The 13,852-nt window shown below is 37.5% G+C and overlaps 1 protein-coding gene across 7 annotated transcripts in view; it reads right to left on the bottom strand.

Annotated features, from left to right (window-relative positions):
* Positions 1-13,599, bottom strand: part of ANKRD17 (ankyrin repeat domain 17) — a 155,440-nt gene extending 141,841 nt beyond the window's left edge. For 4 of the 7 annotated variants that reach the window (XM_064485323.1, XM_010982731.3, XM_064485318.1 and 1 more), the window contains exon 1: positions 13,042-13,599. In XM_064485323.1, the coding sequence (XP_064341393.1) occupies positions 13,042-13,446 (405 nt within the window). In that variant the 5' untranslated portion in view covers positions 13,447-13,599. The remainder of the gene's footprint in view (positions 1-13,041) is intronic. The other 3 variants (XM_064485346.1, XM_064485338.1, XM_064485332.1) reach the window with 1 other exon arrangement.
* Positions 13,600-13,852: the final 253 nt, after the last annotated feature.

Here is a 13,852-nt window from a genome sequence, read left to right on the forward strand (position 1 = left end):
TGAAAGGGAAGGTGGAGAAGGAGAGAGGAGTAGGAGAGGAAAGTTTCTTCCAACAACCTGTACAGAGAAGAATATCTAAGTTGAAACCTAAAGGATGAGAAGAAACGAAGAACCAGGGGAAGAACACCCTAGAAAGAAAGTAAACAGATCCCAAGTGAGAAAATCTGCATATTCTAAGAAAAGGTCAGTGTGACTAAAAGATAATGAATATACTGAAAGCAATATAAAACAAAGCTAGAACATTAAGAAGAATTAGCCACACAAAGTCTTACAGGCCAAGTTAGAAGTTTGGGCTTTATTCTAAGAGCAAAGAGAAGTCAAATAATGATTTATACTTCCGAAAGATTAGCCTAGTTGTTGCATGGGGAGACAGGAGAAGAGAGCTAGGAGATCAAATTAGGAGGCTGCTCTGAAGTCCAAGATAATAGCCTGGACTAGGGTAACGGCAGCAAGGATGGAGTGAGAAAAGTAGTTTCAAGGTACTAATCTGGAGTTCTTATGTCCAATATCCTTTCCCTTCCCTCTCTCCCACTTTACCGTTTTGGCAATAAGAACACTCTTTCTTTGGGAAACCATTCCATGAGGCTTAGGTGGGAATGACCCCTCCTAGTCCACCTCCTAAATGGAGTGGAAAGTACATGACCCAGGCTTGAACAAAGAAATCTTCTTTAGAAGATGTTGCTGCTTCAGGAATGGACACATGACCCAAGCTAGGCCAAAAAGATTATGTCAGGATCTAGGAGTGACTTTTTTTCTTGTATTGCTAGCCATAAGGACAATGTAATGCTAGGATTATACTGGTGTAAGACTTTAGTTATCACCCAATATCCACACTCCCCTTTTACTTTTGGTAAAACATTTCTCCCACAAGTTATATCTAGGTATAATGGCCACAGAGCAAGAGTTAGGTCCTAGGAATGGACATATAACTAATTTCTGGCCAATAGGATACAACAGGGAGTTATGCTTGAAATTTCTTGGTCAGTTCCTTAAAGGGAAGCTATCTATGCCCACTCTTCTGTTTTTTATTTTTCATAGACTGAGTATGAGTTTGCAAGAGCTGCCTTACAAAATAACACAGAATGGGTGGCTTAAACAACAGCAATATATTTTCTCACAGTTCTTGAGGCTAGAAGTCCAAGATCAGGGTGTCAGCAGATGTGGTTTCTTCTAAAACCTCTCTTTTTGGCTTGCAAATGGCCATGTCCTCACTGTGTCTTCACATGGCCATTTTTCTGTGTGCACACATCCCAAGTGTCTCTATGTTCAAATTTCTTCTTCTTATAAGGACGTCTGTCAGATTTGCTTAGAGCCTATCCATATGACCTAATTTAACCGTAACTACCTTTTTAAAGGCCCTATCCCTACATACAGTCATCTTCTGAGATACTGGGGGTTAGGACCCCAACATGAATTATGGGGAAATACAATTCAGCCCATAATAGGGTGGAACATCGACATGATGCTGGTGAGCCAGATTAGATCTTGTAGATGAAGAGTCAACACTCTAAAGCAGAGCTGTCCAATTAAACTTTCTGTGATGCTGGAAATGTTCTATATCTGCACTCTTCAATATGGTAGCCACCAGCCACATATGATTATTTTAATTAAATTAATTAAATTTAAATTAAAAAAAAAATCCAGATCCCCAGTTGTACTAGACACATTTCAAGTGCTTAGTACCCATATGTGGCTGGTTGCTACCACAGCAGACAGCACAGGTTAAGGGATGCTGTAATAGTAGAAACTTAGGTCTAGGAACAACCTGAAGGACTACCCCCAGAGTATCACATAATCTAGCCTGCCTGAACTTCATGTGTTTTGGAGTCTCTTTGTTCAAACAACCCATCTTATATCTTAACTAGTCCTGTACGTTAGGAGTGGAATGCTGCCATAATAAATTCCTAAAAACACTGATAAAGCTTTTAGAAAACAGGTGGCAAAGAAACATATCTCAGGCTAGGAAGCTAACAATCTGTTATGCAGTAGCAAACCATTTTGCAAAACTCGCTTGCAATAACGAGTAGCACACATCACATGGTGACCAGATACATAATTCCAAGAAAAGCAATTAGAAAAACTCAAAATGTTGGTGTGTTGACTGTTTAAATAAACAACAAAAAGATCAATTCAGCTATGAATAGTTTACAAAGAGAGATGGACAGGGAAACAGTGCCACTGAGAGAAATCTCTCAATAGCAAACCCTGCCTTATAATAATCCAGTAATTTGGGGCATCTCAGGTTTGGAGAAGGCAGTTGTTTCTTTGCTCCAAATACAAAAAGTTAACTTTGTGACTTCAAGGATTCTTTGTCAAACAGTAGCAAAGATAAGGTCAAGAGTGTTGCTTTCCCACCTGTGATAGATTTTGACATGTTGGGTTGGTTAGGGTAAACTAAGAGGAAGGAAGGGCAACTGCCATTTTGAAAATACTTTCTCTCAGTTATTCAAACACTAATCTAGGTGCCGCTGTGGTGGGATTTTGCACATGTAATTAAAGCTCCTAATCACTCAATTTTTTTTAAGCTAGGGTCATCATCCTTAGTGATCCTGACCTAGTCAAGTAAGTTTTTAAAAAGAAATTGGGTTCTTCTTGACAAATGAGACTCCAAATAGCAGCTGAATCAGTCTGAACTGCTCTCCCTTCACTGGGTCTTCCTTTTCTAACTGCCTGTGGAGAACAATTTCAGTATATGCCCATGGGTTTCAGCCTACCTGAGTGCTTACCTTCACAACTGCTTACCCTACAAATTTCAGACTTGCTTAGCCAGCCTCCAGAATTGTGTAAGCCAATTCCTTGTAATAAATCTATTTAAATCGATCGATCGATCAATCGATCGATCTATCAATCAATCATACATAAATCTCCTCCTTGTTCTGCTTCTCTGGTTAAACCCTGACTCATACGTCATCCAAGCCTATTATTTCAGATACCCTCAAGGTAGCCATGAAACACAAGGAGAGAGGAAAAGGCCTAGTAGAGAGATAAGTAAGATAACGAGTAGATTTAAAAAAATTATGACTAAAAGAGATCTGCTGTGGTTAATATAACATGGAACTGACTTGAAGACAGAACAGAAATCTACTAAATGTTTGAGTGAGTTTTACCATCAAACCATATTATTGGCCTATAAAACCCTATAATTAAACTTTAAGAAACCCTGCAGCCCCTAAATGTATACTAACTGGTATGATGCCACACAAGTTTTGCAATTCCTATGGACGTCATACTTTCAAATGTCTACTACTTCAGATGTGGCAAAGGAAGATGACGAAGAATCTCCTAAGAACAAAGCCAAGAACACAAACAACAGTCAAAAGGGCACTCTTCCCATAGAGCAAAATCAGAGTTTAACCAAGGATTTTACATAGTTGCCAGGGCAATCTTCTCTTGTCCAGAAGGATTTCATTAGTAATGTGAACCAAGGACTGCTGTCTGTTTATTCTTTCCTCTCCAAAGAAGCTATCATTATGATTATCCTATTTCTATTCACCAATTGACAGTGTGTTGGGCAAAAGAGGGATAGATAGATATGTTGTTTATTACTTTACTGTTTACCAGACTGAATTAAGAGAAAATGCATTATGCAGATATCCTACAGTGCGTGCTCTATGTATTATCCAGAAGAGATTCTGGATTGATTCTCTTGAGGAAGAAAGAACACTATGTGTTAGAAGAAAGGTTTTTACAAATGTTGGTTGGGTGGCCAGAAGTTTCAGCCTGGTACTCAAGAAGAAAGGTTTAAACTGGAGATACAAACTTGAGAATCATTAACATATGCATATATAAAGACATAAAACTAGATAAAATCACCTAAGAAGTGATACCAGATAGAAGACCAAAAAGGGCCTAGGAATGAGCAACAAGGTACTAAATAAAGGATATACAGTGAAGGGGGTTAAGAGGAAGCAAGAAGCCCAAGAAAAAACAGCTAGTAAAAGTAGAAACAGGAGATGGTGATACTGCATAAGCAAAGAGAGTAGCACTTTTTAAGAGGCAAGGATCAGTGAACAAGGTCAAATGCTAATGAGAAGAGTAAATAAGAAATGGACACAACAATTAAATACTACATCCAAAAAGATATCCATGTATCTTTGGAAAACAAAGTACAAAAGTATCAAAAGAAAGTAAGAAATTTCGTTTAAACCCTGGGGTGAAGATCTCCAGAAGTCATAAAAGAATAATTCATTTTACTATAAAAATATAAAAATTTTCCTACATTGTGAAATTACTGTACACAGATAGAGAATATATGTAACACATAAACCATGAAGGATTAATACCCATAAATATAAACAGCACCAACAAATCAAGAAAAGAAAAAAAAACTCTAATAGGCTAATAAGTAAAGGATAAAAAAGAAAATTTTCAAAAGAAATCCAAATGAAAAATAAATATGAAAATTTGCTAAATGTCAACAGTAATTAAGAAAATGAAAACAAAAACAAAACACTATTTCTTGTTTAACAGGTTTTTAAAACTAAGATTGATCAAATCCAGTAGCATTCTTATACACTCGTGATGGAAATAAAACTTGGAAGTATTTATCAAATTCAACACATGAATAACCTCTGGCCCAGCAATTCCATTTCCAGGAATCCATCCCAAAGAAATACTTTTGTACTCAAAAATAATTGTAAAAGGACATTCACTTCAGCAACGTATGTGTGGTAGCAATGTACTGAAAACAATCCAAATGTCTACCAACATAAAAGATCAAATAAATTATAAACATCATACTATGGAATATGCATAAGTAAATTAGGACGAGTCAAATCCTAATATACTCTCAGACACACACCCCACACACACCCACACCCTCTCTCTCATTCACTCACTCTCACCACGAAACGAGAACATTCGATATACACCAAGCTGTTAGCAGCATTTACTCCGAGAAAGAAAGGATAAAACCTTTACATTCTAGAAGACTTTTTTTTAAGTATGAATACATACACTAGTTTTTACAGTTAAATAAATATGTAATCAATAGCTGAAGACTCATTTCTTTAATTGATATAATTTTAAGAATGATAACAAACTTTCACCAGACAAAATTTCTAAGTGATAGCTCTGCTTTGTGTAATAGATAATTAAAAGAATGAAAATATGATTTCAAATACTAATGATTAACTCTGGAAAGGGGATTATAGGTGACTTGTATTCCTTAGGTCTTTTTTGATTTTGTCAAATTTTCTACAAATATGTATGCTTAATTAATAATGTTTAATTATAAAAACACTATATTTTAAATCTACTTTAAAAGATATTTAACATTGCACCCTATATTGTCCTGCAAATCTATTTTTCATAATTTAACACATCTCTACCTGCAGCAACCGTAAGTATATTAATATAGCTATCTCTTTTCTTACTACAAAATCTTCAGGGTAAAATTAGAATGGATTATTCTTTGGTGTAGCTTAGCAGTCAAGGACACTTTAGAACAGTATCAAATACAGATCTCATCTTAAAAAAAAAACAAAAAAAACAGAACATAATACCAAAAATTACTGAATATTCCAAGACACACTCATAAATGACATAAAGTCTGCCCTATCGTTATGCAAAAACGGAAACAAAACAATCCCTATGATGACAATTCTAAAGGCACACAATTACATGGAAAACTAATCTAGACTCATAAGTAAAGCAGTATCATCCTTGTAGTTTAAAATTATTAATTTTGTCTCAACAAGATTTTAATTTTATGAAGCTGGGAATAATGTCTCAGTTTCTTCAAAACCCTCATAATTCCTAAGTGATTTTGCTAGGCTTCAATTATGCTTTGTATATAAATTTAGTTTAAAAAATATACTAATAGTTGTACTTATCTTCTAAAAATCACGAAAGACAGAATTCCATCACTGTGCTAAGTTTTCATGTATGCAAGTTTTAAAGTTTTATTAACTACAACACATAGAGCTATTATTTTAAATATAGCTAACTTTTTCATATTCACTGAGGAGGAAATGGTTAAGATTACTACATACTAAAAACAGCCACACAAAGTAGATACCCAATAAATGTTTGGCAAGTAAAACAACCAATTCCTATACCGAATCTCACACTAGTAAGAACTACACTAGAGGCTTTGCAACAGGGCTGTTTTTGTTATTAACCTCATATAAAAAAAAATAAGAGGGAAACATGGCACAGAGAAGGAAAAAGACAATAATGGGGTCAAAGACTGAACTGGAAATAGACCTAGTGTAACACAAACAGAAAGACTTCCTCTTCTTCTCAGGTTTCAGATTAAGAGCAATAGGAAAGAAGAAAAGGAAAATAGAACTCCATGTTAATGTTTATTTATTCCAAATTCAAAACTGGTTAAATCAGTTTTCCATAGATCTCTCTGGAATATTCTTCACTCAAAGGTTCTTTAATTAAAAGTCAATCTATGAGGAAACACTCAGACCAATAATTAATTTCAGGATAGGTCTTTATTTCTTCACATGCTGAAGATAAAATTTCCAGCATGCCCCCTTTCAATAATTAAAACCCCAAATTACAAATCATGATGAAATGATGCCTATATTGCTCCACAATTCCACTTTCCCTCATGACTGGATAAAAATAGTTTCTAAAGACAAAAAAAAAAGTTAGTAAGTTTAAACACCGTAAGTCAGGAAAGGTATTTTGCTTCTGGGTGTCAAATGAAAAGGCATAACTCTACCAGACAGGCAGACAGGTAAAGTTCCAGGGACTAAAAGGATATTCATATTTACCCATCACCTTCTATTTCCTAATGACTTGTTTTTTTCAAAAGGTGAAAGTTGAAGTTAGTCAGATTGGGCATAGGTTATCATGGATGTTGGTGCCCCCTCATGGTTCTAACAAAAATGTAAGTGTTATCAGCAGACACTACTTCATATACCACTATGAAGTGAAAATTTATTGTCTATGGTCAAGTATGGAAAAATTATAAGGGAGTCCATCCACATTTCCTAATCCACTAAATTTTCTTCATATAAAAATGCAGAATAAACCACTGCCATGAACACAAATACACTGACCCAAGGACCTATAAATCAACCTCCTAGTCAACTGATGGTCTAATTTGGATGCTAGTAGAAGTAGTCTAACGAATAGTCTAGTGAATTTCTGGGAGTCAAAATGTACTACTGTGATGATTATTCAACAATGAAAACTTTCACAATACTAACTCCAATTAGGTTGGTAAGGTTAATGACTAGAGTAAATTGAATAATCAGAATCCAATAAAAGTATCTGATAAGGGTCCACCATAAATAGCTGTAAAACAAGTTCTGTTATCTTAAGACTTGAGGTCCCAAATATTTCCAGGGTAATTGGCTAAAAGAGAAATATTTATGAACTATTTTTACTTCGGAGATCTGACTTTACCAAAACCTAGCAAAGGTAAGATGCTAAGACTTATATAACACACTGAGATATAGAGATGTGTAAGACAAGGTTTCTGTCTTCAGATCTGACAGAACATAGCAGATTAGATGAAAAAGTTTTGCCAATTAAAAGGTAAAATATGAGGATTTAGGAGAAGAGAGAGTAGGCATAGGGCTAGCTTAACAAAAGAACAGATAAATCCTGGATCCCCTATTTTACAACACAAATGTCTTCTTCATTACATTAGCTTAGAAAAAAAATTTTCCAATTCTAAATAATCCATTTAAATGCTGGTCTGATTTCCCACTATCACTGCAGTGAGAATGTTTCAAAATAACAAGGTGGGAGGGAGGAAGGAGGTGGTCACAAACTTCTCCAGTGAAAGTTTTACATACATACTACGAGTGAAAGGAAGGAAAGGAAAAAAAAAAAACTTATAAGCACCTTCAACAAAAACTTGTGTTTAACTCCAGGGTATTCACAGCCTATCCAGACCTCAAGTTAACAACTCCAATTTAAAAGAAAAAATTTTTTCTTAGCTTAATAAAGATAACCTTGAAAAGCAAAAGCCTTGAAAGGCAGGGAGAAACAAAATATTGTCTATACAGAAGGTACTTTTCACTATAAAGTTTCATTATGTTAACAACTTAATTCTAAATGAGAGAAATATAACTATATTTATCTGTACTTTTCTGTATTTTTTTTTTCAGTGAGATTTTTCAGAACAAGAAAAGAAAAGCTCAGGGTAGCCAACTTGTCTTCAGTGACTGCCCTACTGCCAAAAAGTATCTTTCTCTACACCATCTGAATTTGTTTTAAAGTTATCTAAAATGCCAACATGAGATATTGCACTCAACATCACACAGCAGTAACAGAGCATGTGAATAAGTAAATGAATGAGCAGGCTCTGAATCAAATAGACACAGGTTAAGTCCCACTTTGCCACTTATCAGTTACGTGAAACCCTTCTAAGACAGTATTTTTGCCTTTAAAATGGATATGAATATCCCCTCCCAGCATCTGTATACTTCTCAGGCACTTTATTCAGGATATACATTTAACCATTTACTTTCACTCTTATATTTCCTCAAACATATTTAATTATTGGTGCGTTTTTAAATCAGTGTGTCTTAAAACAGTTTTGCTCACCGTTGCTTACTCAGAACAGCAAAATGCCTAATATATAGTAGAAACTCCATACCTTTATGAATAATGAGATAAATACAATGACACCATAGGGTTATGGTGAAAATGGGAATATGTGAAAACTGTATCAACTCATTTAATTCTCATAACAATGTTTAGAAAGTAGAATCTACTATTATCACCACTTAACATATGAGGAAACTGGAAAGAGGTTATATACCTTGCCCAAGATCACAAAGCTAGTGAGTGATGAATCAAGGATATGAATCCAAGCTCCATTCCTGCTCTTCACCATTATGTCAGACTTGACACACATTAGGTACTGATTAAATAGTACTTTTTATTGTGGTTTTAAAATGTAAATATATCTAGGGAAGGAGGGTATAGCTCAGTGGTAGAATGCCTGCTTAGCATGCACAAGGTCCTGGGTTCAATCCCCAGTACTTCCATGAAAAAACAAATAAATAAATAAACCTAATTACCTCCCCCTCAAAAATGAGGGAGGGGAAGTAACTATATCTAGGTGGTTTAAGGTATTTATCAGGCACTCAACAATCAATGTCCATTGGTTTAAATGGCTTTCCCCCAATACCTATGAGAGATCACCATCACTAACAGAAGTAATTAAGTAATTAAAAGACCTTGAAATCCAAACTTCAGCTATTCAGCAGCAATGGATCCAAGAAGGAAGGAAAAAATTCTATTTCTTCTCGTGGTTTTCTAAATGAATTCTGGATCCTCCCTAGTTACCAGTTATTCACTGTAAAATTTTTTAGCAAGTACTGTGCTTCAGTAGAATAGGAGACAAGATAATTATGACAGAACTACTGCTTCGAAGATCTTCACATCTCGTTTACAAATAATGCTTTGTCAATTAAGAGATGAAACTGGTGAACAAGTAAGCTTCTTTGAGCTAATCTAGGATTCTACCATTACAACAGAGGAACTTAGCATTTTTCTATTAAAAAAGCTAACAGAAAAAGATTTGAAAGTGAACTTGAGGAAATACAATCTACTTCTGAAATAACTGTTCTTCCTCCCTCTTTCTCAATCCTACATCTTTCATGTTTGTCTATAAACAGATTCTCCTTGGCCTTGCAAATCCTTTCAAAAGGGGATGATTAAGTCAGTACTTATTTACTAGCTTCCCTTGCCTAAAACTTTTTCACTAGATTTGTCTCTTAAATTTAAAGCCTCAAATTACCTATCAAATACAGATGGATTTCTGATCAATTCCTACTATACTTATATTTTATGCATCTTAAACAATGTTACTTTTGAACATGAGTTCTACCTTTAACAGCAAGTTTTTTCCCCCTTTGAATTCTGCTTTAGCAAAAACTGATGCCATCCAATTACATTTAAAATTAAATTCAAGAGAAGGCAATGTTATTTCTGAAATGGAATATCAATTCTTGCAACTTCAACATTTTTTTTCTTGTAATATTCGAGTAAGCTATTCAATTAATTTAGTCCACTATCTGGAAAAGAAGTTAATCAGAGCTTTCATGTTAGGAAATACGTTTCTGCCTATTTCCATATTGGTCAGTCATCCATTGAAAGCAATGGGTACTGAGAAAATTATGCAATTTTCAATTTTTTATCTAAGGTTTTATGTCAAACTGAGGAGGTTGGAGAAGGATGAGGAGAGCTCTTGGTCTTATATTTTTATTTACAGGTATATCTGAAGTTATGCAAATTATCTAAAACATGATTATTCTACTCTGAAATACTGAAGAGAAAATCCAATTCTCAATAACCTACTCTAACATTTAGTAAAAATTAGATTCTTTTTCTTGAACATTCAAATAAAGCTTTTATTTAAATTGAATCTCCTTTCCTTCCAATGTTTCATCTTTCAGGAGATATACAGAATATTCAGCTACCATTTTATGACAGCCAACATATATATTTTTGTTAAACTATCCTCTATTATTTCAAGTTAAATACCTCAAAACTATAACCTTTCTACTCCTTCTTAACCTTTCAATGACTTTTATTGGAAAGGATAATCTCAAGGATTTTATCCATATTTTTCATTCTGTAGCCAATAACAGAATGAATTAGAGAAAAGACTTAAGTACAATTAAATATTAGCCACAAGACCTCCTAGCTATAGAAAGTTAAACTTCTACTGACATGTTAATAAAATGGTAAAGAAATGAAAAGCACTGCACAACTCATCCATTTAGCTTATAGTGTACTGTGATGATTAGGTTTATTTCTCTATTTTGGTCAAGGATGGAGACAGGTACAGAGAAATACTGTACTCCTGTCTGCTTATCCCTCATCATGTACCTGTATAGATTTATTTTTAATGGTTGTACTTCCTTACGCTAATTTCTCCTGACTCATCTCCACAACAAATGACAAACCCATTGTTTACACCACTGTGCAGATGACAGAATAAAGTACATTAAAAATAAAGAAAACACTCCCTTAGTTGACCAATCAGCATATACCATTCCCAACTTTCAAGGAAAAACAAACCTCACAAAACTAAGACACCTACAAACTTAAGCCTACATGATTTAAGGAATTACTAAGAGTTTTGCTTATTAGGCCAAATTCTAATGGACAGAACTTATCTATGTATGTAAAGTTTACAGCATAGTATTTCAGTAAGTACTCCACTCAATATGGTAACATTTCTTCAGAGGATTTAAAATCTTAATAAAATATTGGTATTTTGTCCATAGCTGCATGACTGTGTTACCTTGCAATTCATTGCCTGTTTTTTGAAAAAGGTCAGGAGGGAGGTAGAAAAAATAAATTGTCATAAAGTATACTGGTCTGAATCATTTGAAAGCTTTGATTTCCACTTTTGCTGCTACTCATCACAACCAGTTTTCTCAAAACAAAAACAAAAACAAAACACCTGTTTTCCTCATTTTTAAAATAAAAGTGCTGGATGAGATTTTTCTAAAATTTTTTTTATCTCTGTAAAAATAATACAATTGAATGATTCTAACTACCACAATAGATTTTAATGGGAATAAGGATCCTGTCACATCCTTCTCTTCACTGTTTCAAATACAGCCTGAGTAACACACTATCCTGAAATACCCAACCCATGTCAATACAAAACCTATCAATACAAACCTATGCTTAGAATTCAGTAGGTTAAATGGAATAGCGGGAAGTGTCCATCTTTTTGGTCTACATACTTTAAGTATTACATTTCTATCTCTATAACTTCATCCAGTCCCAGGTAAAAGAGAATCTGGTCTTTGACTAACAGACAAGATTCAAACTCTTTAAAAGATATTTTCCCTATTTGAACAGAACCCAAGATCCAATAATGTAATTTTCAAAAAACTAGCCTTGCACCAAAATTAGCTGTGTTTGTGGAAGAGAATAACTGGCAAGTGGTACTTCTAGATAATTCAGTTGTTCTTTCTTATGACTAAATTTATAATTAGCCTTTAGAGCTGTTTTCTTTCTGCTGCCTTAAGTTACAACTTCTTTCTTCAGATCAAGATTTTCTAGCTTCCATTTCAGGGAGTGGACAAGAGAGTTACAAAAGAGATGATAACTAGTAAGGCTAACTCTTAGTTTGTTCTCAGTATGGTATGTTTTACCGAGCTTTTGGTTAAATGACCTTCTTTTTGAAGAATGAGGTCCTGCAACGCCGCCTATCTGTGGACCCAGGAAAAATTATAAACAGTTATTATGAAACCAGATCACTAGGACAAACCAAGAGGCCTTCCTATTCCAACTCACCACAACCAAGCCTGGCTCCAAAGCAGACTCTTTAGCTGCCTATGTTATGTGGAAAGCAACAGGGCCTAGCTTAATTCTTGCTCACTAAGGAAGCATTTGAAAATGTATGAGTGTGTATATGTAAGGATCAAATATATTTTTTGTCCACTGAGTTATATATAAATGTACAGAGATATAGGATCAGTTCATCCAAAATCCCTGAAACGGAAGTGAAGGTTACTTCGCCAGCCACAATAGTTATGAAAAAAACCTGCAGCAGAACAGTATGGAAAAGTACAGCTTCTCACGTGTCTCTCACATACACAGATACTTAGTTGTGAGTCCATTACAACCTTGCCTCCCCCAAAAAACTGCTCCCCTCCACCTCACAAGTGGGAGAAATTTACCAACCTCCTAGCCGTTCCCCAAGAGCCTCATCTACCTATTATCTTACCCCTCCCGCTATGGTCCCGCCCCCGCCCCAGGAGTAACATGGCCTTACTGGCCTCAGGCCGACCCCGCTGGGTGTGCAAATAGGGAATCTAACCAATTCCCTCCATCCTTAACCGTGAGAACCATCCCAGGGTAACGTGCTGTTCACCAACTCTGCGGACTCTGTGGTCCTCCCACCCCCACGTGTCAGCTACCCTCCCCCACATGCCCACACCTCACGATTTCGGCCGGGAAAAGAAAGAGGGCAGTGGAAAGCTTGGCCCCTAAGACAGATCAACCCCACAGGAATCTGTCCCACCTCAAGTTCCCTCCCACCTTTGGCCCCTACCCTTAACCCTCCCTTCCTCCCTCGTTCTTTTGAAACCAGGCCCTTGCCTCAGAAACCTCCTCTTCCTCGTCGTCGTCGTCCTCTTCTTCCTCACTGTTGTTGCTGCTGGTGCCGCCGCCGCCGCCACCTCCTCCTCCGCCGCCTCCACCGCCGCCGCTGTTGTCGCTGTCGCTGCTGCTTTCGCTGCTGCTGGGGGGTCGGCAAGTCCGGTTACGCTTGGCCTTGTGGTGTTGCTGCTGCGGCGGCTTCTTCTTCAGGAGCAGGTCGCAGACTCGCACCATCCCACGAGGAGACGAGGCCGAGCGAGCCCCGCTGCCGCCGCCAACGCCTCCGCCGACCTCCACCGCCGCCGCCGCCGCGGGGGGGCCCGCCACAGCCACCACCGCCGGGGGGCTCCCTTCTCCCTCAGCCGCCGCCGCCGCCGCCGCCACCGGAACCGTCGCCTTCTCCATCCCCGGGGAAAGAGGGAGGGCGCGGGCGGGGGAGGGGCGTGGGGGCTACGCTCTACCGCGACTTCGGCCTCACCGGGGCCGACACAGCACTCGGTGCCGCCTCCGCCGCCACCGCCTCGGTCACCTCTACTGCCGCCGCCGCCGCCGCCGCTCCGCCAGCTCTCACCTCGTCTCGCGATACTAAGGGCGGGGAGCCTGACGATGGGAGGGAGGGAGAGGGAGGGAGCGTGAGGGAGCGTGAGGGAGCGTGAGGGAGCGGGGGGGGGGGGGCGGTTAGAGGCAAAGAGGGAGACCGGGGTGTCGGGAGACCCAGCGGAAGGGAGACTACCCAGAGACCAGGGAAGTGTGCCTAAGGCGACTTCCGATGGGGGGACGGTGAGGACAGAGGAGGCGCGCAGTTACTGTC

Source organism: Camelus dromedarius, chromosome 1, assembly GCF_036321535.1.
Source record: "Camelus dromedarius isolate mCamDro1 chromosome 1, mCamDro1.pat, whole genome shotgun sequence".
Classification (NCBI taxonomy): domain Eukaryota; kingdom Metazoa; phylum Chordata; class Mammalia; order Artiodactyla; family Camelidae; genus Camelus; species Camelus dromedarius.